Genomic DNA, 25,283 nt, shown 5'->3' with positions numbered 1-25,283 from the left:
ACGCCTTTCGTGTCGGAGGTACCCCGTGGCATGGGAGAACCCCCTAGGAAGGCTCTGGTTAAGAGCAAGCACTCTCGGGTGCCTTCTTTTCGCCACCTGGACTATATTTCAGAGGCAGATGAGGATTCTGATGGCCTGGTTCCTAGTCAGGTTCCAGATGAAATTGTCTCGGGCCATAGTCAGTTTGATGATTTGAGACAGTCACTGCATGATGCCAGTGGACTGGACACCTCTCCGGAGGTGGAGTTTTGTAGGCCTGAGCCTGGCTCTCATGCCGATTCCTCGTACCGGCGCCTTATGGCTAGGGTTTCTGAGTACTTGGGATGGTCTGCTCCCCCAGGGGAGTTTGTGCAGGATGATCTGACGGACATCCTTGATGTTGGTCCCCCAACTGATCCGGTACTGCCGTTCCATATGGCTTTACAGAGAAGGGTGGCGGCGGCTTGGACTGCTCCGGAGAGTCTCCCGGCGGTGGGCAGATCCTTGTCGCGAAAATACCGTCCAGCCAGTAGCGACCCCCGCTACTTGGCCAGGCACCCCACTCCGGAGAGTTTGGTGGTGCAGGCAGCCACGGCCCCGGCAAAGCAGGCGTTGTACCCTACCATCCCTCCTGATAGGGACGACAAACGTTTTGATGGCTGGGCGAAGAAAGTGTTTTCTTCTGGTGGTATGGTGCTTCAGGCGGCCAACTCCATTTGTGCCTTGTCTCGTTTCACACACGCTCTGTGGAACTGTGTTGCATTAGCGGCTGAACATATTCCCGAAGGGGACGAACGGGATGGTTTCCTTGCTATGGTCCAGGATGGTAAGGATGCCATGTGTGAGTCAGTTCAGTCGGGTTTGGACTTAGCTGAATGCGTCAGTAGGTCCATGGCGGCGAGCACCGTAATACGCAGGTTTGCCTGGTTGCGGAAGTCGGGGTTTGCTCCTGATGTGCAGTCCCGGCTCAACATGCCCTTTGACGGTGAACACCTTTTTGGCAGCAAGGCTGACGAGAGCCTTGAGAGGTTGCAGACCTCAAAAGATGCAGCGAAGTCGTTGGGCGCTTCAGTTCGCCAACCTCCGCCTTTTCGTCCTAGGGGACAGCAGTGGAGGGGTGGTTCCTTTCGCTATTACTCCTTCAGTAAAGCGAGAGGAGCTGGCAGTCAAAGAGGCCAACGCAGGGGTACCAGAGGTGGACGACAGGGTACCCGTGGTGCCAAGGCCGCTCGGGCAGTTGCCTCTTTGCCCTCAGGTAATGCCGCAGCCGCTCCCATTCAGTCATGAGGCCATGTCCCATGGCTCGCCGGTTGGGGGAAGGCTGGCGCAGCATCTTGTAGAGTGGCAAGCCATTACTTCAGATGGGTGGGTTCTGGAGATCCTAACCCACGGCTACTGTCTTCCCTTTCGGCACAGGCCTCGCGACAATCCACCGGGGAACCTCTCTTTGCAGAGTCCGGATCCGCTCCTTGTGCAGGAAATTCAAGCCCTGCTGGAGAAAGGCGCCATAGAACTGGTGCCTGTAGCGGAGAGGAACAAGGGATGGTATTCCCCTTATTTTTTGATTTCGAAGAAAGACGGGGGATTGAGACCCATCATGGACTTGCACGGTTTGAACAAACTCCTCAGGAAGGACAAGTTCAAGATGGTTACTCTCTCTCAAGTCCTCCAGGCCCTTCAGCTTCAGGACTGGTTGGTGTCACTCGACCTCAAGTATGCTTACTTCCATGTGCCGATCCATCCCAAGCACAAGAAGTACCTGAGGTTCGCGGTTGGCGACTCGCACTTTCAGTTTCGGGTCCTGCCGTTCGGATTGACCTCCGCCCCGAGGGGTTTCACCAAGCTCATGGTGGTGGTGGCAGCGCATCTCAGGCAAGGGGGGATTCACATCTACCCCTACATGGACGATTGGTTGATCAGGGGGAGCTCTCCCGAGCAAGTCCTGGATCATCTGTCCGTCACCTGCCACTCCCTTCACAGGCTGGGCTTCTCCCTCAATTTAAAGAAGTCCCATTTGACGCCAACACAGCGGCTCCAGTACATCGGAGCAGTGCTCGACACTTCCCTGGGGCAGTGTTTTCCTCCCCAGGTGAGGGCTCTTCACATTCAGCAGATGGTGCACAAGTTCCAGCATGCCCAGATTCTCCCAGCGTTCGAGTTCTTGAGGTTGCTCGGCCTCATGGCATCCTGCATTCTTCTGGTGCCAGAGGCTCGCCTGCGGATGAGATCTTTGCAGTGGGCGCTCAAGACGCAATGGTCGCAGTCCTCCGGCAGGATGTCGGATCCGGTTCAGGTGCCGCCCTCGGTCGCCCGGGACCTTCTGTGGTGGGCCGTCGAAGGCAACTTGATGAAGGGGGCTCCATTTTGGCTTCCCTGGCCGGAGGTGACGATCGTGACGGATGCATCCCTCACGGGTTGGGGAGCTCATGCCAACGGGCTTGACAGTCAGCGGTCGTTGGTCTCCGTCGCAGTCCAGACTCCATATCAATCTGTTGGAGCTGAGGGCCGTCAGGCTAGCCCTGAAGGCTTTTCTGCCCACTGTGCGAGGAAAGAGTGTCCTGATCCTGACGGACAACACAGTGGCCATGCACTATCTCAACAAAAAGGGGGGGGCAGGGTCACTTCCTCTGTGCAGGGAGGCGATGCAGCTCGAGTTCTGGGCCATCCAGCAGGAAGTTTCGATCTCGGCAGTTCATCTGGCCGGAGACAAAAACGTGACGCGGACGCTCTGAGCAGGCAGAGCACGATCTCTCACGAGCGGGAGTTGGCTCAGGAGATTCTTCTGGAGATCTTCGCCCTTTGGGGGACCCCTCAAGTGGATCTCTTCGCCTCCAGTGTCAACCGGAAGTGCGAAAGGTTTTGCTCGCGGGAATTTCCTCCAAAAGGAGCCTTAGGAGACGCGTTCGTGGTGGAGTGGTCATTCCCGCTGCTGTACGCGTTTCCTCCAATCCCCGTCATCCCGCAAGTGCTGCGGAGGTTACGGAAGTATGGTTCCCGGACGATCCTCATTGCTCCAGTGTGGCCTCGGAGGACGTGGTACCCGGACCTTCTCGACTTGTCCATCTGCCCTCCGCGTCGTCTTCCCTACCGAGACGATCTGCTCTCACGGGAGGGGGGTCAGGTTCTCCATCCAGAGGTCAGATCCCTCAACCTTCACGCTTGGCTTCTGAAAAGTTGAGGTATAGGGATTGGGACCTCCCTGAAGACGTGATGGAGGTGTTGCTTTCGGCCCGAAGGCCAGCAACAAAGTCTCTGTACCGTTGCCGTTGGCGCAAGTTCTGCGACTGGTGCAGAGTTCAGAATGTGGATCCTTTTGCATGTGACATCCCCATGGTTCTGTCCTTTTTACTTTCTTTGGCCCACAGGGGCTTGCAAGTGGGTACCATTAAAGGTTACCTGGCGGCGCTGTCCATCTTTAAGCGCTCGTCTGAAGAGTGTTCTTACTTTAAATACCTTTAATTTCACAGTTTCTGAAAGGGCTCACTAATGTGTTCCCTCTGTCACCTTTCCTGGTGCCCGGTTGGGATTTAAACCTTGTTCTTAAGTTTCTTATGGGTGCTCCGTTTGAGCCTTTACATTCTTGCCCTTTGAGGCTGTTAACTCTGAAAACTGTGTTTTTAGTTGCGGTTACTTCCGCTCGCAGAGTGAGTGAGTTACAGGCACTTTCAGTTAGCCACCCTTCACTGTATTTCACAAGGACAGGGTTTTCCTTAGAGTTCGTCCTTCTTTTCTTCCGAAGGTAGTGACGGAATTTCATTTGGCCCAGAAGGTTGTTCTTCCGGCATTCTATCCTCCTCCGCATCCTGGTAAGGAAGAGGAGAGGCTCCATAGGCTTGATCCTAGGAGAGCTTTAAGCTTTTATGTTTCACGCATGTCCCGGGTCAGAGTGGACGATCAATTCTTTATTGGTTACGCTGGAAAGCGTTTGGGGTAAGCTGTGACGAAACAGACTGTCTCGCTGGATTATTTTGGCCATCTCGGAGTGCTACCGCTTGGCGGGTAAGGACCCACCGGCTGGCTTGCGGGCCCTTTCTACCAGGGGTATGGCTGCGTCTACTGCCCTGCAGAGGGGTGTTCCTATTCGCAACATCTGTGATGCAGCCACCTGGGCTTCAGTACATACATTTGTACGTCACTATCCCTCGATTCCATCCGAGCACAGGATCTGGCCTTTGGCAAGGCGGTCCTTTGCTCTATTTGATTGGCTATTCTAAATTTTGATTCTAAATTCTTTCCCTCCTCCTTGCTCTGGTACGGCTTTGGGAGTCTGTCATAGATATGGAATACGTCGGAGGACCCAATCCCCTCGAAGAACAAGTTACTTTCTTACCTGGTAACGTTCTTTCGATGGGATGGTCCGACGATGTATTCCATATCGCTCCCGCCCTGCCTTCCCCGCTGCAGAATTTCTTTTGCGATTGCATCTTACGTTCCGCAAGGCTTTGTGTCTGACTGGCAGTTGACTAGTGTCACACGTTCTGGGGGAAAAAACTACAACTGAGGCTACGGGCGTCGTGCGTCCTACTTATCACATCGGATGACGTCGGAGGAGGCCCTCGATGACGGCACATCGACGTCATCGACGCAGGACGCAGACGCCGAAAAATGTTTCCAAAGCAGCACAGCTGTGGTGATTACATGTCATAGATATGGAATACGTCGTCGGACCATCCCATCGAAAGAACGTTACCAGGTAAGAAAGTAACTTGTTCTTCTCACCTAAGTTTATATCTAAATTCCACGTAAACCAGTCCATCGAGCTTCCGGCTTTCTTCCAGGACCCTCAAAGCTCGGCTGAGGTGAAACTACACACCCTAGATGTGCGTAGGGCGGTCCTCTACTATGTAAATAAGACCAGACCGCTAAGAAAAACAGAGCAACTGTTTGTCTCCGTAGCTACAGGCAGAGAGGGGGATCGCGTCTCTAAAGGTGCCATCTCGAAGTGGATTATTAACTGTATCCAGCTGTGTTACTCACTCTCTGAAAGAACTCTGCCTTTCACGCCAAGAGCCCACTCTACTAGAGGCATTGGGGCCACTCTGGCTTTCATTGCAAATGTACCCCTTGACACCATTTGCAAAGCAGCTACTTGGAGCTCTATTCACACTTTTACTCAGCATTACTGCATTGACACCCATTCCAAGGCAGATACACAAGTGGGACAAGCGGTTCTAAGACACTTATTTGCTCATGACCCTTCTCACATCCCACCTCCTTATTCAGGTACTGCTCGCTAATCTATGCACAGCATGTGATCTAAGCAGATTCCACAAGCCTCAGAAGGGATACATTACTCACCGTAATCGTATTTCTGATGCTTGTATCTGCTTAGATTCACATGCGACCCACCCTTCCTCCCCTCTGAGAGAAGGCGCATGGTTGCTTGTAGTCTTACCTTTCTATCTATCTGCTTTGATTATCTGTATTCACGCTACTCCTCATGCTACCTCATGTCAGAAAAAATACAATCTGAGGATCCTAGACGCGTGAGGGATCTTGGGTACAGTGGACGTCACACTAGGGATAGTATTACTGGCACGCCCTAAGTCGACGCTCATTTTCGAGTTTCGAAAAACAAACTGTAATACTCCGCAGCTTCCACTAGATGTTGGCCTATGCACAGCATGTGAATCTAAGCAGATACAAGCATCAGAAATACGATTACGGTGAGTAATGTATCATATATATATATATATATATATATATATATATATATATATATATATATATATATATATATATATATATATATATATATATATATATATATATATATATATATATATATAAAAAAAATAAGGAAAGGTGCGCACTCCAATTCTCTGCATGACCTTCCAGGCCACTGGTGTACTCCTCCGACCGGTTTCTGTGCCAATACACGTCATCAGGGAGGCTGGGTGGACTTGCAGCTCACCGCAGGTGCAGGTGATAAAAATCTGCTGCAAGGGCTACTGGTAGATGTAGTCATCTGGTCAGCAGAGAAAACGCTCACGCCCAATCCCACAGTGGAGAAAGGGGGGGAGGGGGAGTGTAGCCTCAAGTGAGGCACTCCAAAGCCGGGCATATATAACCCTGATGCGGCACCTTGGCAGGTCTTGAGGATTCCACCCCTCAAGTCCTGCGAAAAATGGAAAAATAAGGAAAGGTGTGCACTCCAATTCTCTGCATGACCTTCCAGGCAACTGGTGTACTCCTCCGACCGGTTTCTGTGCCAATACACGTCATCAAAAACGCTTTCCATTTTTCGCAGGACCCTGAGGGGTGGAATCCTCAGGGCCTGACTGGGTGCCGCAACAGGGTTATAAATGCCCGGCTTTGGAGTGCCTCACTTGGGGCTTCACTGCCCCCCCTTTCTCCACTGTGCGATTGGGCGTGAGCGTTTTCTCTGCTGACCAGATGACTACATCTACCAGTAGCCCTTGCAGCAGATTTTTATCACCTGCACCTGCGGTGAGCTGCAAGTCCTCCCAGCCTCCCTGATGACGTGTATTGGCACAGAAACCGGTCGGAGGAGTACACCAGTGGCCTGGAAGGTCATGCAGAGAATTGGAGTGCGCACCTTTCCTTGTTTTTCTATATATATATATATATATATATATATATATATATAACTCCTCACTTCAGTTATTCTTTCACCTCCATCTTATACTCTCTGCTTTCTTTCTCCTACCCACATCAACCTATCAACTCTTGTTCGTTTTTCCACCATATCCTCTCTGCTCCCACCTTCTGTTCTACACACCTTTTGTGGTTGCACCTTCTCTCCACTTATTATCCGCACTTCTCCTTCCCACTGTGTCTCCTTCTACACTCAACCTCCTCGCCACTCCACCATACTGCTCTGCACTCTCGGCATCTCTTGAATTTCTGTCCGACTGACTCACACTGCCAGATTTGATCCCTTTTTTCTACATTTATCGGGTTTGTGGTTTGTTCACCAAGTGTGAGAGTGTTGGCAGCTGTACTCCTGACAGCTAGCTGGCTGAATGATTGCTGCAGACTGCAATCTTCCTATGTGAACACTGATGCACAGAGGTCCTCTGCGCAGTTCCACACATTGAGGCTATTTTGTGGCTCACCAGCATCTTGGAACACTTGAGTCCTCCCTGCCGCTGGGTATGATGATTTCTCTCCTTCTTCTGCATACTGATCATCACCGAGGTATGAAGTCAGATTGCCACTTCTGTGACCACAACATTATACAATCTTCAATGGGCGGTTCTTTTGCTCATGAGAATTTGTGGATAAGCAAGCAGTATACTCTACCTTCTGCCACATTTGTTTTCCAGGTTTCTCGTTATACTGCTCGGCACATAGTAGGAACAGGCTAGAAGGTTTAGGCACCAAACATAGTGAGATTCCAGAAGTGAAGTAGTGCATGTGCATACAAGGCTAGGCTTGTGGTAGAGAACCGGAGGGATCCCTGCATACCCCCTCTCGGGTCTGCATCTTAGAGCAGGTGGCAGTCCACAGCACCCAGGGATTCCCCAGTCCTCAACCCTAGCCTCCTACAAGTTTCTTTGTTACAGGGCGGGGAGTGAGAGCAGGGGGCCATTGAGCAGGCCAAACTGAAAAGCTCTCCTTGCTGAAAGTTTGGAGGCAGGGTTTGTTCCTAGAGTGAACTGAGAAACCCACATGGATCAACATTGCAGGCTGAGTTATATAGTATGTGTTTCCCGAGTATCTGAGAAAGAGGCATTTGAGAATGTCCTTGCATGCTGAATTCAGGAGTCCGAACTTTGCAAGCATCTAAGAAAAATACATGATTATGCAATGCAGAACTGTGATGACTTTAACCAGACCAGAATGGGCAATTTTGGCATCTAAGTATTTTTGAAAAATCTCTCTATATAATAAGACTACACTCAAATTAAGTTCGTCTGTCACAAATGGTTGTAGAAGTGCGACAGCACCAGACCTGAGTCGTAAGTCCACCACACAGAAAATATACACAAATCTTGATCACCAGAAACCCTACCCTGCTTGCACTGCAATCCTGTATTCCCATGACTGGCACAGGAAAACAAACTGGATTTGAATTAGAATTCCTACAAATACACCATCCTTGTAGAATCATATTGCATAATTTAGATGGATCTCCAGCTCATGATTCTTACATGCTACTATGGGAATGTTGCACCCAATTCTGGTTTAGTTTTACAGAACTTAGCTCATTGTAGACAGCCAGTGTCATTGAAGACTGTTATGAGAACCTGGGTGTTCTCTTTAATTTTAGGAATCTTGATGCCACATCAGAAGTGAAGATGGAAGAGGTCAAGTGATCTATGGACATATGTTACCCTACCATTGACGTAGGAAGCGGAGCAATGAATTTCACTGAAATACTGATTGCTAGAAACTGAAAATCGAAGGTGAGGGTTGACATGGAGGAATAGGCTTGCAAAATGACGTGTCAGGCTTCATCAAAAAAAGTTAGGTACAAAGTGAGCGACATGGTTATTTAATTTGCAAAACCTGGGATCTATTCCTTCAAATTTATGTGCAAAGAATTATTGGATTTTGCTTACCCTGATTTGTACTCCAAATGAACAGAGAACCAAATGGGGTGTGTTGCAGAGGGGGCTGGGGGCAGTGCCAGATGGGTCTCAAGGACGGTTGAGCTGTCTGACCTTGCCCATGTGGTAATATAAATATTTGTTGGGATTGCTTTGGATGTGGCTGGAGTTGACAAATACTTTAACTGCTGCACGTTCTAAGTTTAATTCTGTGTTTGTTACTTGAGAAATTGTATTTATTTGAATGGTATGTGTAAATCGAAGTTGCTTTCATCTGTGAAAAGCTCAATATACTATCTTGGAATAAAAAAGAAAGGTAGAAACTCTGGGGATAACTGATGGAGGGAATCAAGGGTTTGACTCCACATACTCCATACATCTGACTGCAGCACATTTAGGACTATCAAAGACCTGAGACCTTCATAAATAGTAATCGTTCTTATGGTGTAGGCATTTGCTTTGTGTATAAAAGTAATATAACTTTTAGAGTGTGTAAGTGGTTACTTGTCTACTTGTCTCTACTAATTTCATTGTACTGCTCTACAGCTTACAGTACCCCTTCTAAGATGAGCCTCGCTGCTGAGCCACTCTACGGACTTGTGTAGTACAGGCCTATGTTAAAAGTTGGGTTACTTATAACAAGCAGATAAGTCTTGTAAAGTCCCACACCAAAATCTTACCTAAGAACTGTTAGAAAGAAGACGGCCACTGGAATGTCCGCTATTAAGGCATTGAGTGGTAGCAAGGACGATGAGACACCATGACTGAGCAGAGGCAATCTGAGCAATGAAGAGACCCGGCAAAAACAGAACACCAGAGAGATGTGTACTGCTGCGGCGGAGTATCGCTTTCACAGGGTGTTCTGACTAAAGGAACAACTCAGGAGAGCCAGGGTTGGAAGGGAAAGTCTGCTGTGGTGTTGCTGTAACTGAATGCAAGGTTAATAAGCAAATTAGAGCTACGCACATCAGGAATGCAGCATGCTGGGGGAACAGGAGTAAGAGTTCCCAATGCATCAAAGAAAGACATTTGAGAATTGCATGCCACATACATAGGTTGGAACTCTTCTGCGACAACTCGCAACTAAACCTTGAGTCCATGGGCCAATCCTGAGAACCTTAAAAACAAAAAAGACGTTCTGTTTAACTTTATTTGTTAGTGACCGTTGGATCAATTATTAATATGACCATTTTATAAATTCATTAATGATGCCATGCCTGTTCAAATATCAAAGGTTGATGGCAGGAAGGTTTTGAATAATTCAAATCCAAACAGCTGGCTTCTAATGAAGCGTTTCAGTCTGCACCAGAGAACTCTATTGTGTGGCAGGTAGAAGTCATCCATATTAGTGGTCCTTTGCCAAAGGCAAAGGCCTCTTTTGAGGGTTAAGGTAACCCATCACACAATAGAGCCTGATGTTAAAGTTTTGAACACGATGTAGACCTTGTGGACGGTGTAAAAAGTGCAACCTCACATGAGGCATCCTGTGACACAGCCTTTCCATGCATCCTTTACTAGTGCCCGGGCGCACACATCACAAAGTGAAGCTTGGAATGCAGCCTTTACAGGCTTTTAGAGCCTCCATTCCAAGCGTGTTTGGTTAGGGGGCTGAAAGCTGTGAAAAGAACAAAGGAGAACCAACGAATGTGGTCTCTACTGTGGCTAGAGCCTGGATTCCACACTTTCTGATTGTCTAAAGAGAATAAAACATGCTTGAAGATATGATTTGCAGAGATTGCAATTGAAGTTCATCATAATAGTATTACAATCTAAGCAAGTATGCACATTGCACAAAGTAGCCAACACGGGAAGTCCACCTCCAGATCAGAGTCGCACAGTAATGCAGTATGGGATTGTGCATTACAGGTGTTCAAATTAGCGGAAAGCTTGCTTTTTCCCCCAAATAAGGAAATTGCCATTGTTTTATGGGGCAGTGCTATTTGACACATAGCTTTTATGAACCCCATACTGACAGCTTTTAAGGGTAAACAAGATTCAACCACCAACCACATACGAGTTTTGCACACATTGGGATCATCATCATTGCCATGTAGGGTTGGATCATTCGGGCATATTTATCATTCACCAGCAGCATATGGAGGAATGCATTTACAAAGCACCACCTAGTAGCCATCACTGGAATTTCACCTTCAAGATCAGAGCCACACAATAATGCACTATGGGGGATGCAAACTAGCTGAAAAACTTGTAAATGTAAAAGTGAAAATGTGTTTGTGGTGGGATTTGTGGCGCAGCGTTGTTCATTATACAATTCCACTCTTTCACCAAACTGCGCCAGATTCTGCATAGTTACCTGTGTTAGCACCCTCCTGGCATTACTGGCTACATGACATTTGGACACCCCACCCCATTCCCCGGATTTCAGCACGTCAAAATGTGTGTTGGTGGCTTGGCGAAGCGTTGTTCCTTATACAATTCCACACTGTTTCACCAAGCTGCACCAAATTTTGCATAGTTGCCTGTTAGGACCCTTGACATTACTAGCTACATGAGATTTGGACACCCCACCCCTTTCCCTGGATTTCAGCACCTTCACACATGAGACAGTTGCCTGAAATTGGCAAAACATCAATGTGGTCATAGAAGGACCGGTTCCGACACGAGGAACAAAACTCGAGGTCCAGGCCCTAGGATCAAATTCAGGATATGCTTCCGGGCACAGTTATTGAGTACAACTCAATCGATAAGGTGGTGGATGCAGACGAAGCCGTAAACTATCTATCAGAATTCCTCAACTCGCTCGACCCCTGGCCCCTGAGAATGCCACCACATCACCCTCGACTGAAAGTTGGGTCAATCATGCTGCTGCTTCGCAATCTCAACCCACCTAAGCTGTGTAATTGCACAAGGCTATGCATTAAATTGATGCTTAACATAATTGAAGCAACAGTGTTCACCGGGAAGGGAAACAAAACATGTTGTTTAAAAACAAGCCTTACAATGAACATGTACTTTAGCAATATTGAACTTTAGGTCCATAGTTGTTTGCACTGTCTGCATCAAGTCACCCATCTTGCTGCTCAGAAATCTCCATGTTCTCACGTAGTTATATGTTTCAGAATGACTTTTTTAAGAAGAACAGTACATTGTGTTGAATAGTCTTATGAGAAAACATTATTTAGTTGGGAAATAATCAAAAATTAAGTGAATTTTTCATTTCACCTTTCTTATGGAGCCTTTCCAAAAGACGTAAAGCTACCTTAAGCTATTTCTAACAAATAGACCTGATAAGAAAAGAAAATCCCGGGCAACGCCAGGTATATCAGCTAGTTTAAAATAAAAGCATCTGCTATCAAATACATATAAAGAAACTTTTTTTGAAGACTAACAAATATGCTGTATGTGGATCAAAACTATTTGACAAATGAAAAACAATGGAAGACTCCCAGCAAGTGCAGCCCCCCCCCAGCTAGAAAAGCAATGCCATATCCCTGTTTAAGCAAGGCAACATTATATACTGTGTAATAAAATGATTGCATACTTCTGTAAGCTTTTCGTGTGAACATCTTGAGAGAACTAAATATTGCTTTTTTTTTATAACTAGCAAGCATCTATATGGGGATTTTTGCACCAAATGAAGAGAATGAAATATGATCGCCATCTCCAAACATCTTTGAAAAATCTAAATGTTTGCAAAGAATCAAAAGATCAAGATATGGAAGAACGAAGATATAGTTATGTAGATGATGAAGGACCCATTTCTCCCATAGCTGAGTCTAAGTAAGTTGACAAATATATATAAAAAATGCATACGATCGGCACCTCACAATTGTTATTGTTTTAATTTGCTGTTAAATGTGTTACTATCCAAAAGCATGTCTTACCCTTTGTTTAATGTATTCCTTGTAATGTACTCAGTTGAATGTATTCCATAATATATCATGTAATGTGAACGATTGAATACTAGTGAAAAGCCAAAAAGGGGTTCCGTGCATTACCATGCCAACTTCAGCAATGACTTCTCTGTTATGACCAGTGGTGCTGTGCCCCACCACTTGTTTTTCCATTGGAGAAAAACTGCATATCAACTCTTGCTCAAAAATCTCTTAGAGCCAATAGGTAAGAATTTCTGGATTTTTTTTTAAACTTGTTTTTATTGATTTACAGTGTAAACATAATGCAAAAACAACCCCTAAAGATCCCCCCCTTCCCTACCCACCCCCCCTCCGGAAGACTTGCTCATTGTTCCATCTGTTCTCGGGACTGTTTGAGAAAAATATGTCTAAGTCTAATGTTGTGCGGACACCATTGTTCCATATAGTCCGATTGTAGATATTCCAAACCACCCCCCCATTCCTTCATGAAGGATTCGCTCGAGCCCTGTAGGTGGTGCGTGATCTTTTCCATGGCCAGACCTTCTGCAGCCAAGTGTCATGAAACACCCATGGAGCCTGTGGGAGAGATGGAAGCAATGGAAGAAGGACTGAGCTCCTCCTTTACCTGCACGTTATGTTCTAGCCTCCCTGGAACAGAGGCTATAATTAGCTCTCAGGTGTGGCAACCGGTGCGTTGCAACTGATTTCTTTCCCGACGCTAGTTGACAGTGCTCCTATCTCGTGCTACTCCTTGTTATTCCACCCATTTGCCTTTACACTGTTTGTTTCCCTGCTTTTTATTGTGCATTTTGCCGTAGCGCTCCCTGCGGGGAATTTTTCTTCTTTATTGATTGACCTTTCCCTGCTCGCGCTTACTTGCTACCTTCCCATCATGTGTGTCTGTTATTTTTGCTGGAGTCAGCAGACACCTCCATTCACTCTGGGGCCATTACTCAGCGAGCGTGAACTTGCTATCTGCAGTTCTTTTCTAACACGCGCTTTTACAAGCAGCTGCCACTTTCAACTCGTGTCCCCTGAGTTGTGTGCTTCCTCTGACCTGTGTCACCCCCCTTCTGTTTATTTACTCAACCTTGCTCACGGAGTTCTTGGAATCTTTTCCAAAGCATAGACATTGCACCCAAGTGCATTCTGCTATATGTAGTACTCCGAAGAAGTGGGATTCCAAGAAGGTTTGCGAATTACCCACTTACTGAACAGTATTCCAAGAAGGATTGTGAATACTTATATGAACTTAAGCTGTATTCCATGAAGGATTGTGAATACCTATTTGAACAGACCAACTCACCTGAAACTACCCAGGGTTTTTCTGCTGCAGCTTTTCCCTGGTTTGGGGTGGGCTCCCCGGAGTCCCCGCTGCTGGGCATATTGCCTTACTGGCAAAGTGGCCTCTGGAGGAGCTCGGCCCTATCTCTTCAAACAAAAGGGCAAGGCGGTGAAGAAGAAGAACCCAAGAGCCTGGAGAGAGAAACCTGTGGAGACTTCTTCAGACTAGCCTTCGGAAGCCAACTCAGACCCCTCAGGTGAGGAGTGGGAGAGTGATACGGGTACAATTGTAGACACTAAACAGCCCGAACCTGAGAGATTGCAACGCCCAGAAAACATGGCAAGCCTTGAGCAATACCAGGAAATGGTTAATGCTATTCAAGCCCTCACAGTGGAAGTACAGTCACTAAGAGCTGATAATACAGCTCTGCGACAACAGGTACAACAGAGAGAAGATAACCGAGGGGATCTACCTCCCATTGCATTACCTTGTGGCAAGTTTGACGGCAATCCCAGAAGAATGAAGGAATTCTTGGGTGCCTGTTTGGTACACTATACCTTTCGCCCGAAAACATATGAACTGGATAGGGCCAAGGTGGGATTTTTGATTTCTAACTTGGTGGGGAATGTGTTGGCATGGGCTATGCCACTAGTTACCGACTCTGACCCAGCCCTCAATGATTACAGTAATTTTGTTCAACGCTTCCGGGATAGGTTTGAGAGACCCGAAGTTCTGTACTCTACTTTTGAAACTTTATTAGACATACGCCAAGGACCAGCTGATGTTCAAACCTATGTGACCAATTTCCAGTGGGTCGCTACAGAAGCAGCTTGGCCTGAGACGGCACAGCAAGCCATATTCCGTCGTGGTTTCATGGCGATATCAAGGATGAATTAGCTTGTGTCGCCAGACCTTCTACGTTTCAGGAACTAGTCTCCTTAGTTCTGCAAATTGAGTTCTGTATGGCCGAAAGGAAGGCAGAAAGGAAGAGACCCAGATCTACTGTACCCATTCCTCACCTCCCTCCCTTACCTGAAAAAGGGTCTGCAGATGAGCCTATGCAGATTGGTACGGCCAGAGGCCCCCTCACTGCTAGTGAAAGAAAGGGGCGTAAGGATCTAGGACTGTGTATGTACTGTGGATCCGATACACATTTATTACGGGATTGTCCTGAAGTTCCACCCAGGTGACAGGGAAACGACAAACCCCGACCTTGAACAGGGAAAAGGGAGGGGTGTCTACAGTGAATCCCTGTGAAACTACTCCACCAGCTATGATCAATAAATGCAGCATGATGTAACGCTTACCTGTTATCCACAGGGACATCACTCAGCCTGTTCTGACCTCTTACGACCTCGAACCCTTCCCTGGAGGCTATTCGACTGGAGACTGGGCCTGAAACACAGAATTGGTAGAGTTTAACTCCATATTGTCTCTGTGTGCTTGAACCCCTTCTTCCCCGGGGTCCAACCCTTCCCTTTGATCCACAGCTCACCTTGTTTTCTTGGATAGTGTGCTTTCCATCCTCCTTTCAGCGCAGGGGCGCGTTGATTGATGCAGGCTCGTTGCTGCTTAGTTACTTCACTGGCAAGAATCCAACAGGTAAGTATAATGAGTCTTTTGAACAGTTCTCTAACTTCGTTCCTTTCCTTCCTTAGATGATGGCCGGCATCTGGGGATGGCGGCGTGCTGCTGAGATGAGTAGCGCTGAAGGTTAGTGAGAGCGCGATGCACCCCTATCGTACTTGCATTGAACTGAGTTCTTTTTCTGTGTTTTTTAGGTGCCGCGACGTTTTCAGCGTGGATGCCGGTTATGAAGAACAAATGCGGTGGGTAAGCGCGGTATGCGGCGCCTCTAGATGTTTCCACGCTAACCTGGAGTGTCTTTTCCCTCTTGCAGATGGATGAGAAGTTCCGGAGACAGAGTTCCCCCAGAGCGGCTGGGATTCAGTTTGAAGCTCGTACAGTATTTAAAAATAAGCGAAGATTTGCAGAATGCTTACTAATGTCTTTTTTCTGTTCTTTTCCCTTTTTCTTAGGAAGCGGCGTGCCGGGATGGGAATGACACCGCCGAAGATGCCCGCAGAACAGAAGGATCGATGAATGATGAGCAGAAGCGCCGCAAGGTAAGGCTGTTCCTAACAGTGTTCTTGTTCTTGCAGGAGCTGAGCGCAAAAGAAAGATGCAGGCCTACAGGAGACCGATCCGAACACGGTGAGTGTCACGCTGCAAGTGCAGAAAACGCAAAGCATGTTTCTCAGCCTGGGTGTGGCTTAAATAGTCTCTGGGTATCCCAGGTGTCTCTGGGCTAAACCACACCCAAAAGACTAGACCGCACATGCAGTTCTGGGAACCGAAATATGTGGGGGCATCCATCTTGTCCCCATCAATGCACTACAAGTCCAATCCCCAATGTTATCCTATGGGAGTGAGTGAGTCTGGTGCCACAAGCGCCAAGTCTGACTCCAAGTGGGTCTTTGGAGGGATGGATAGGCCCATGAGGGCCATGTAGGTGATCATGGCCTGGCTCAAACCTGACATCTTGAAGGGCTGGGGACATGAGGGGCAGGAATCATGACACCTGATGGTCATTAAGATCCACTTAGACTGGAAACAATAAAGCCCGGTGGAATGTTTGGCAATGCTGGATTGCGGTGCCGCGGGCAATTTTATTGATGACAAATGGGCAGGAGAACATCAAATCCCCAGGCGCCAAAAGATACGTCCAATACCCGTGGAAGGGGTTGACGGCACACCTCTAACTTCGGGTCCTATTGTTCATGAAACCCAGGAATTAAGAGTCAGGATGGCTGCTCATCAAGAATACATGACTTTCGATTTAATACGCGCCGCTCATTTCCCGGTTATACTGGGAATCCCCTGGCTCAGACAGCACAACCCTTGTATTGATTGTAGACTTAATACAGTAGGATTTCAGTCTCAATATTGCGAGCAGAATTGTTTAGTACCGGTGGAAGCACCTCCTCTGATACATGCGTCCCTTCAAGATACTTCCTGCAGTGTCAACATAGTTCCAATACAATATCAGGAATTCTCTGATGTGTTTGCAGACACTCAACCACAAAGCCTTCCGCCCCATCGGAAGGAGGACTGTAAGATTGATCTTGTGCCTGATGCAGTAGTGCCATTTGGTAGGATGTTCCCGCTTTCCTTACCTGAAAAGGAAGCACTTAAAGAATATTTGGCAACCAATTTACAAAATGGCCTCATCAGAGAGTCATCCTCTTCAGCCGGAGCTTCTCTTTTTTTATTTCCAAGAAGGGAAACAGCCTTACAGTACGGGATAGATATCCCATGCCTTTGATGAAAGACATCATAGAGGCTGTCCAAGGGGCTTGTGTATTCACAAAGCTTGATCTCCAAGGGGGCCTATCATCTTCTAAGAGTTTGTGAAGGAGACGAATGGAAGACGGCATTTAGAACTCCTCTGGGCCACTACGAATACAGGGTCATGCCGTTTGGGTTGGTCAGCACTCCTGCACAGTTCCAGCGTTTTATGGATAAGATCTGTGCAGATATGCTGTATAATACAGTAGTGATTTATCTAGATGATATACTCGTTTATTCAACTTCCCTAGCAGAACATCCTCAACATGTTAAGGAAGTTTTACAACGACTGAGACAACACCATCTGCTAGCTAAGCCAGAGAAATGCGTTTTTGAAACACACAGTTCCTTACCTGGGGTTTATCCTTTCAGCTGACAAGATGCAAATGGATCCAGCCAAGACTAAGGCCATCTCACATTGGCCTGTACCCACTTGTGTCAAGGACATACAGAGATTTCTGGGACTCTCAAACTTTTATAGAAAATTCATCCCAAAGAGACATAGTGCTCCCGATCACGAACCTACTCAAGAAAGGGGTCAAGTTTGTATGGGATACAAAGGCAGAGCAAGCTTTCAGACAACTTAAAGAAACATTTGTTTCAGCTCCTATTCTCAGGCCACCAGACCAATCCCAGCCTTTTATAGTCAAAAAAGACTCTTCAGGTGGTGCAATTGGAGCAGCTCTGTTGCAGAGAAAAGAGGACGTGTTGGAACATCCCATCACATATTTTTCTAGAACACTCAGTCCGAGCGAACAGAATTATTCTGTACTTAAAAAGGAGCTTTTGGCCATAAAACAAGCCTGTGAAGAATGGAGGCATCTGCTTCAAGGAGCAGTTTACCCATTCCAAGTATGTACCGATCATCGGAACCTAAAGGTCCTTCAGCAGATGGAATGTCGAAATTCTAGACATGCAAGATGGGCTTACTTCTTTTCCCAGTTCGATTTTGAAATCACTTATTTGCCTGGTAAAGACAATCAATTGGCGGATGCATTATCCCGAAGCATGGGAGAAGATACAGAGGGATTTCAAGGCCATGAAATCTTACTCGCATGAAAAAGATTCATTAACACAGTAAATTCCTTCCTCCAACAAGTACAAGCAGCTCAAAGGGAGCAGGGACAACAGACCAATCCAAGACCTCTACGCAAGGGCGACTACCTCTTTAAAGACGAATCCCTATATCTACCAACTCAGGAGTTACGTGATCTGGCTATGTCATGGTGTCACGACCTTCCCACCGCTGGACATAAAGGACAGAAAGCTACCCTGGAACTGACTGACTAATTTCTGGTGGCCTACGATCACCAAGGATGTTAGAGTATGTCACTACCTGCCCTACATGTGCCCAACACTATAGTCTCTGACAGAGGCACACAATTTACATCCAAATTCTGGACATGTCTCTGTAAATTGTTGGAGATAAAGATCCCTGTCCTCAGAATTCCACCCAGAGAGCAATGGACGGACCGAACGCCTAAATGCCACTTTGGAGCAATACATCAAATGCTTCTGTAATCAAGAACAGAATGACTGGTATCATCTTCTACCCCTGGCTGAATTTTCATACAATAACACAAGACATTCAACCATAGGTATGAGTCCATTTCATTGTACCTATGGCTACGATCCAAAACACATACCAGTGTTCGGACATGTCTCTTCTAATGTTCCCTCTGTGGAAACACTTCTGAACAACCTACGGAACCGACAAAAGGAATCCCAGACCAATCTACAAAAGGCTTGTGAAGACTACAAGAGATGGGCAGACCAGAAGCAAAGACCTTACCCCTCATGGGAAATTGATACGAAAGTATGGTTGTCGACTAAGTTTTTACCCAGATGGGTACATCATGGCAAGTTCTCACCTAGATTCATTGGACCTTTTAAGATAACGGCAAAGATAAACCCAGTTGCCTTTCGTTTAGCTCTACCACCCAAGCTGAGGAGAATCCATCAAGTATTCCACACATCTTTACTGAAGGCATATGTACCAGATCCTCATGCTAGAAAGATGAAGAAGGCGAACTGCCAGCCCCTTGATGTGGATAAGGAATATGAAGTCTCTAGATTGCTCGATTCCAGATACAAGAATGGTACATTACAGTACCTTGTGTTGTGGAAAGGATATCCCAGGTCAGAAAGCTCATGGGAACCGATTCGCAACATATCAGCACCTAGACTCATTCAAAGATTACATCGGATGTATCCGGGTAAACCTGGAGGAAGGCCGTTGAGAAGGGGTCATACTGTCATGAAACACCCATGGAGCCTGTGGGAGAGATGGAAGCAATGGAAGAAGGACTGAGCTCCTCCTTTAACTGGATGTTACGTTCTAGCCTCGCTGGAACAGAGGCTATAATTAGCTGTCAGGTGTGGCAACCGGTGCGTTGCAACTGATTTCTTTCCCAACGCTAGTTGACAGTGCTCCTGTCTAGTGCTACTCCTTGTTATTCCACCCTTTTGCCTTTACACTGTTTGTTTACAAGCTTTTTATTGTGCATTTTGCCGTAGCGCTCCCTGCGGGGCATTTTTCTTCTTTATTTTTGACCTTTCCCTGCTCGCGCTTTCTTGCTACCTTCCCATCGTGTGTATCTGTTATTTTTGCTGGAGTCAGCAGACACCTGTGTTCACTCTGGGGCCATTACTCAGCAAGCGTGAACTTGCTATCTGCAGTTCTTTTCTAACACACGCTTTTACAAGCAGCTGCCACTTTCAACTCGTGTCCCCTGAGTTGTGTGCTTCCTCTGACCTGTCGCCCCCCCTTCTGTTTATTTACTCAACCTTGCTCACGGAGTTCTTGGAATCTTTTCCAAAGCATAGACATTGAACCCAAGTGCATTCTGGTATATGTAGTACTCCCAAGAAGTGGGATTCCAAGAAGGATTGTGAATACTTATTTGAACATACCAACTCACCTGAAACTACCAAGGGTTTTTCTGCTGCGGATTTTCCCTGGTTTGGGGTGGGCTCCCCAGAGTCCCCTTTGCCGGGCATATTGCCTTACTGGGAGCTCGGCCTTAGCTCTTCAAACAAAAGGGCAAGACGGTGAAGAAGAACAACCCAAGAACCTGGAGCGAGATCTGTGGAGACTTTCCAACTCAGAAACCTCAGGTGAGGAGCGGGAGAGTGATACGGGTACAATTGTAGACACTAAACAGCCTGAACCTGAGACCAAGTGAATATTAGTGGTGGGTCTTGCTTCTTCCATTTCTGTGCAATTGTTGCCCAGGCCGCAATGACCAGGACCATGAAACTTCTCCATTGCGCCTTGCTGTATCTCTTGGCCTGTTGGTCTTTCCACCTGCATAACCACACTTTCTCTGCCAGCTGGTCCGCCTCAGGGAACATCTTTTTCATTTCCGATATAATTTCTTTCCAGAATCCTTTGAACCCTTGACAGTCCCACCATATGTGTCTCCAAGTGCCGCCTTCAGGGCAGCCCCTCCAGCAGCGGTCTGACGTTTGCGGGTACATGTTGTTGAGCCTCTCTGGTGCGTAGTGCCATTGGGTGACTATTTTTATCCACATTTCCCTTGTCTGCACTGCTCGTGTCGATTTAGGGATGTCCGCCCACAGCGCCAGCCACTGTTTCTAGGAATTTCTTCCCCTAGAGATCTTTCCCATCTTTTCATGTAGGCCCATTTTATTCTCTCATCTTGTGTGTTGATAAAGTTGTAGAGTGAGGAGACCAGCTTCTTGTCGCCTGAGTTAGTTAGGAGGTATTTTTCGAATGTGGTCAGTTCCCTGGTGGCCGCCTGTGCAATTTCTGGCGTTGATAACCCGTGTCTGAGTTGTTCATATTTGAACCTATCCGCTGTTGTGAGGTTCCACACCGTTTTGCATTCTGTGAATGTTCTTATTTCTCTGTCATGAAACATTTCCCCTATTTTCCTGCATCCTGCGTCTTCCCATTTCTCGAAGGCTCCTTGTTCTTGTCCCGGTAGGAATTGAGGATTCCTACAGATAGGCGTGAATGGGGCGGTCACCGTGGTCACGGTGCCCTTCCGTGTTTGTTCGTCCCAGGCATTTAATGTTGCTTTCATGACCTCACTAATGCAGAGATAAAGGTGTCTATGTTTGGATTTCCATAAGACCTCCTCTTATGGGGTTCTCGCTACCGCCCTGTTCTGGGTTATCCAGATCGTTTGTTGGTCATCCCCCAGCCATTCTTTCAGCACCCACAATTGCGCCGCCTGGTAGTAATTTTTGAAGTGTGGAAGTGAGTCCCCCCTCTCTGACATGTGCTGTGAGGACGGTTCTTGCTACCCTTGGGGGCTTCTTGACGAGACGGTCTTGGATAGAGCTTTGAAGAACAAGTTAGGGACAGAAATCGGGAGAGCATGGCAGTAATAAAGCAGCTTGGGGAGAGTGTTCATTTTCACTGATTGAATTCTTCCCCACCATGAAATCATTAGCGGACACCATCTTTCCAGGTCTTTTTTCACTCTGGAAAGCAGTGGGGGGTAGTTCGATTTGTATAAAGAAACCACCCTGTGCGTGAGTGTTATACCCAGGTATTTGATACCTTCTTCCGCAACTTTCAGGCCTATCAGACCCGCCTCCCTCTCCAGAGCCTCTCTATCCCCTTCTAAGAGCAGTATTTCCGACTTTTTCCTATTTTTTTTTAGGCCTGAGATCTCCCCAAATTCCTCTAGCTCATGCAATGCATATGGCAGTTACTTTCCCGGATCCTCAAGGGCCAATAGCATATTATCTGCATAGGCAATTACCTTGTGCTGTCTGCCTGCCATTTCTATCCCCTTGATGTGGATAGCTTCCCTTATTTTGATTAGTAGTGGTTCCAGAAAAATAGCATATAGGAGGGGGGGATAGCGGGCAGTCCTGTTTTGTTTCCCCTGGTGATAAGTCTATTCATGTTTATTTTGGTTGGTACAGTGGTACTTCTCAGGGTAAGAATGTCGAAACTAGGAATCCAGTAGATTTCTTTATTTTATTTGTAGGAAAACCCATACTTCCATGGGACCCTGCTTTATTTCGTTTATTTATTAAGCACCGAAAGCCTGCAGGCATCGGGGCGCTACACAAAAAATAGAAACAACAAAAAAAACAGAATAACGTAACGCATCTTCATACTGATAAGGACATTTTTAAGTCAGTAAAAAGGGTAAATGTAATCATGCTATGGGTCGAGTGCATTTCTCTTAGGTTGGATAGGTAAATTAAGTTACCCGACCACGTCTCCTCTAACTGTCTTGTTTCAGCTGTACGCAAAACTGCTGTATTGTTGCTCATTTCATGTCTTCGGTACAAATAACTTCTGGTGACAGTAACAATATTAGTACAAAATTGCTAATCCGTTTGCTAATCAAAAACTTGTTATTTAGCAAATTTGGCTAATCAATTTTTGAAAACGAATGGGTGGCTTGCTCTTTATGGGATCATTTGAAACTGAACACGCTTGGTCCCATTCTGTTTTTACTAGAGGTAATATATACTGGAGCCATTTTATAGACATCTTATTTTTATGGAGAGGTGATGAGCATAAGCTTTAACAATATGTACACTATTTAATAATGATTACATTATTCAATTTATGAACCACAGCAGAGAGCGAATAGTCTTTCTGGACTTGGAACTTTATATTGAAAATTACATGATTCAAACCACCTTATTTACTAAACCAACATCAGGAAACCATATTTTACATGCCAAAAGTAACCATCCCTATAACATAATTAAGAATATACCTTATGAGTAATTTTTAGGAATCAAGTGGAACTGCAGGGTTAACACAGAATTTGAGAAGAATCTTACTATTAAATGAGAGAAAGTTGGAAAAAGAGGTTACAAACAGAAGGATATCCACAATGTATATGAAAAAACTAAGTCAATTCACAGAATTAGTCTCCTTCTACAAGAAAAAAAGAAACTCGATGAAGACCAAGTTAGTCCTGTGACCACATACAGTACAAGTATAAAGGAAGTAAGTCAAAATTGGAACGTAATGAAAGTAGAGCAATATCTGAATAAATAAACCATTATTAAACATATCACAGTTCAGCAACAATCATAAATCAGATCAGTCCTAGTTATTTAAAACCTCCACCAACGACTGGTATACATAAATTATCTTGAATGCCATCACCAACAAAGGGAAACAACAAATGTGGACAAAGCAACATATGTCAGATAAACAAATATTTTTTTTTACCGTATGACGAAACAAAAGAGATTAAATTTTTTATCAATTGCAACACAAACTGTCATCTGTGGTATTCAGTGCAAGTACAAACCATGGTACATTGGAAGTACAATTAGAAAAGTAAGAGTGTGTATCCAAGAATACATAAGGGTGATTAACAAAAGAGAAATAAATTATCCCTTGTCACTACATTGCAATATGGAACATAAAAATGACTCCATCTTTGATATTAGATGTCTGGGTTTGGAGACAATCCACATACATTTTAGAGGAGGAAATGAACAACTACTACTTCGACGTGAAGAATCAAAATGGATTGCTATGATGGACACATGTCATAGTGAATTAAATCGGGATGATGAACTGTATGTCTTTCTGTGAATAAGCTATTTCAATTTTTCACTTTTACACATTTGATGAGTTCAGCAGCATATATTTTAATATTTTTTCTCATATCACTTGTTGGTTCATAGCATACTACTATTAACACATACACGTCCAAGAGTAATTACTTTTCTTTTGGAAATGTAAACCTTTTTTAAAAATATATTCTTTGAAACCCAAAATTTGTTTTGGTGAACATGCTATTTACATGAATGTAGCCTAATATAAAAACACAAAATCGTTTTGACTAATATTCAGAATTTAATTGTAAATGTAGAACAGAATACCATTAGCATAATTGTAAATGTTCACCCTTAAAGAAGATTTGGTAACGATTCCAGTTTGGAATAGTAAACGCACAATTAAGATTGAATGGTGTTGAGGTATTTGAGCGTTACGTGATGACGTTGCAGCACCTTTTTACTTTGCGCGATGACGTCACAATGTCCGCTATTAAAGCGCTCATTTTTATCCTGTCATGGGGGAGTTTGGCATGCAACTGTACATGCTGTCAGTGGAGAGAAGTTACCCAGTACATAAAATATATAGTTTTGGTCCTCTTTATTTGAAAATCCCTATTCAAATGGGTAACACTCATGAGCAATGGTAACATTATCATAAATAATGTCCTGCAATACTTTATCCCATAGTAAAGGGATAACTACTAACGTAATTAATAGCTGTGGGACCTGGGAATTAGATAATCCCATTTGGACTTAAATATATTATAATCTTTACAGCTGAAGAACGCTTGTGAAAATATTTTGAATGATGTATTGCTGACAAGAAAAGAGAATAGTGATTTTTCTTAAATTCTATTACTATTTAAACAATTATACTTTACGAAAAGAGATTCTTTAAATAAAAACACATTTTTATTCTACAGTAAATTGTATTCACCTAAATATTGGTCAATCAGATCTCAATATACTATAATTCCTGAAAAACGTAGACGATAGATGTACATGAGGCTAGTGTTAATATGGTTATCACACTAATTCTAAAGATGATATGAGATTAGACATAGGGATATGAGAATATTCCTTTTAATAAAATATGAGGATACTCTAAATGAGGATATAATGTGATCAACAATACTGAGAATATTCAAATGGAAAGAGCTCTAGGAGAATGCACGAATTGCAAACTCAACTTTTCATTGCAGAATATCTTGAAGTATCTGAAATAAATACTTACTGGTTATTAAGCGCAAGGATATTTCCTTCTTGAATTTAATTATTTGTGACTGTGCAGGTGAAGCCCATAGGAAACAAACCTGCAGCTACAGATCACATTACAGGTTGAATATTGGCGCTTTTGGTTTTTCATCTGCTCTAGCATTTTCCGATTTCCATTTTGTTCTGAGTTAGATACTTTCAATTAAACCCCTTATGGCCTTGCTCCAAGTTTGTTTATGGCAATTTCTGCACAAATTAATAATTTTAAGTAATGAAGGCACTGAATATTCGTGTTTGGAAGATGGCACAAATGCTTGTGTTTTGGTAGATTCACAGTTCTTGTGCTGGAGTCTTAAAGGCCCTACTAAATTGCTGGGTAAGAGTCATGAGACAAATATGGACCTTCCTTTCAGTATTTATTTTCTAATTGATGCGCCAAAGCTGTTGGAAGTTAAATAATGCAAAATGGGCAAAACTACATTCAAAATATACCTTGTTGATAGTAGTTTTAAAATATACTACTATAGGCACATGTACATTTGAAAAAGGAGCATAATGATTTGAAAAAAATGCTTATGAATAGCCATC

At 45.1% G+C, this 25,283-nt stretch overlaps 1 protein-coding gene across 7 annotated transcripts in view; it reads left to right on the top strand.

The window, feature by feature from the left end:
• TAF1D (TATA-box binding protein associated factor, RNA polymerase I subunit D) overlaps nucleotides 1-25,283 on the top strand; it is a 531,982-nt gene that overhangs the window by 396,789 nt on the left and 109,910 nt on the right. For all 7 annotated transcript variants that reach the window (XM_069614757.1, XM_069614754.1, XM_069614755.1 and 4 more), the window contains one exon: nucleotides 12,061-12,236. In XM_069614757.1, coding sequence (XP_069470858.1) covers nucleotides 12,061-12,236 — 176 coding nt within the window. The remainder of the gene's footprint in view (nucleotides 1-12,060; nucleotides 12,237-25,283) is intronic.

Source organism: Ambystoma mexicanum, chromosome 9 (genome assembly GCF_040938575.1).
Source record: "Ambystoma mexicanum isolate Mex_15411 chromosome 9, UKY_AmexF1_1, whole genome shotgun sequence".
Classification (NCBI taxonomy): Eukaryota; Metazoa; Chordata; class Amphibia; order Caudata; family Ambystomatidae; genus Ambystoma; species Ambystoma mexicanum.
The sequence above is the reverse complement of the archived record's forward strand: the minus strand, read 5'-3'. Positions and strand labels throughout refer to the sequence as shown.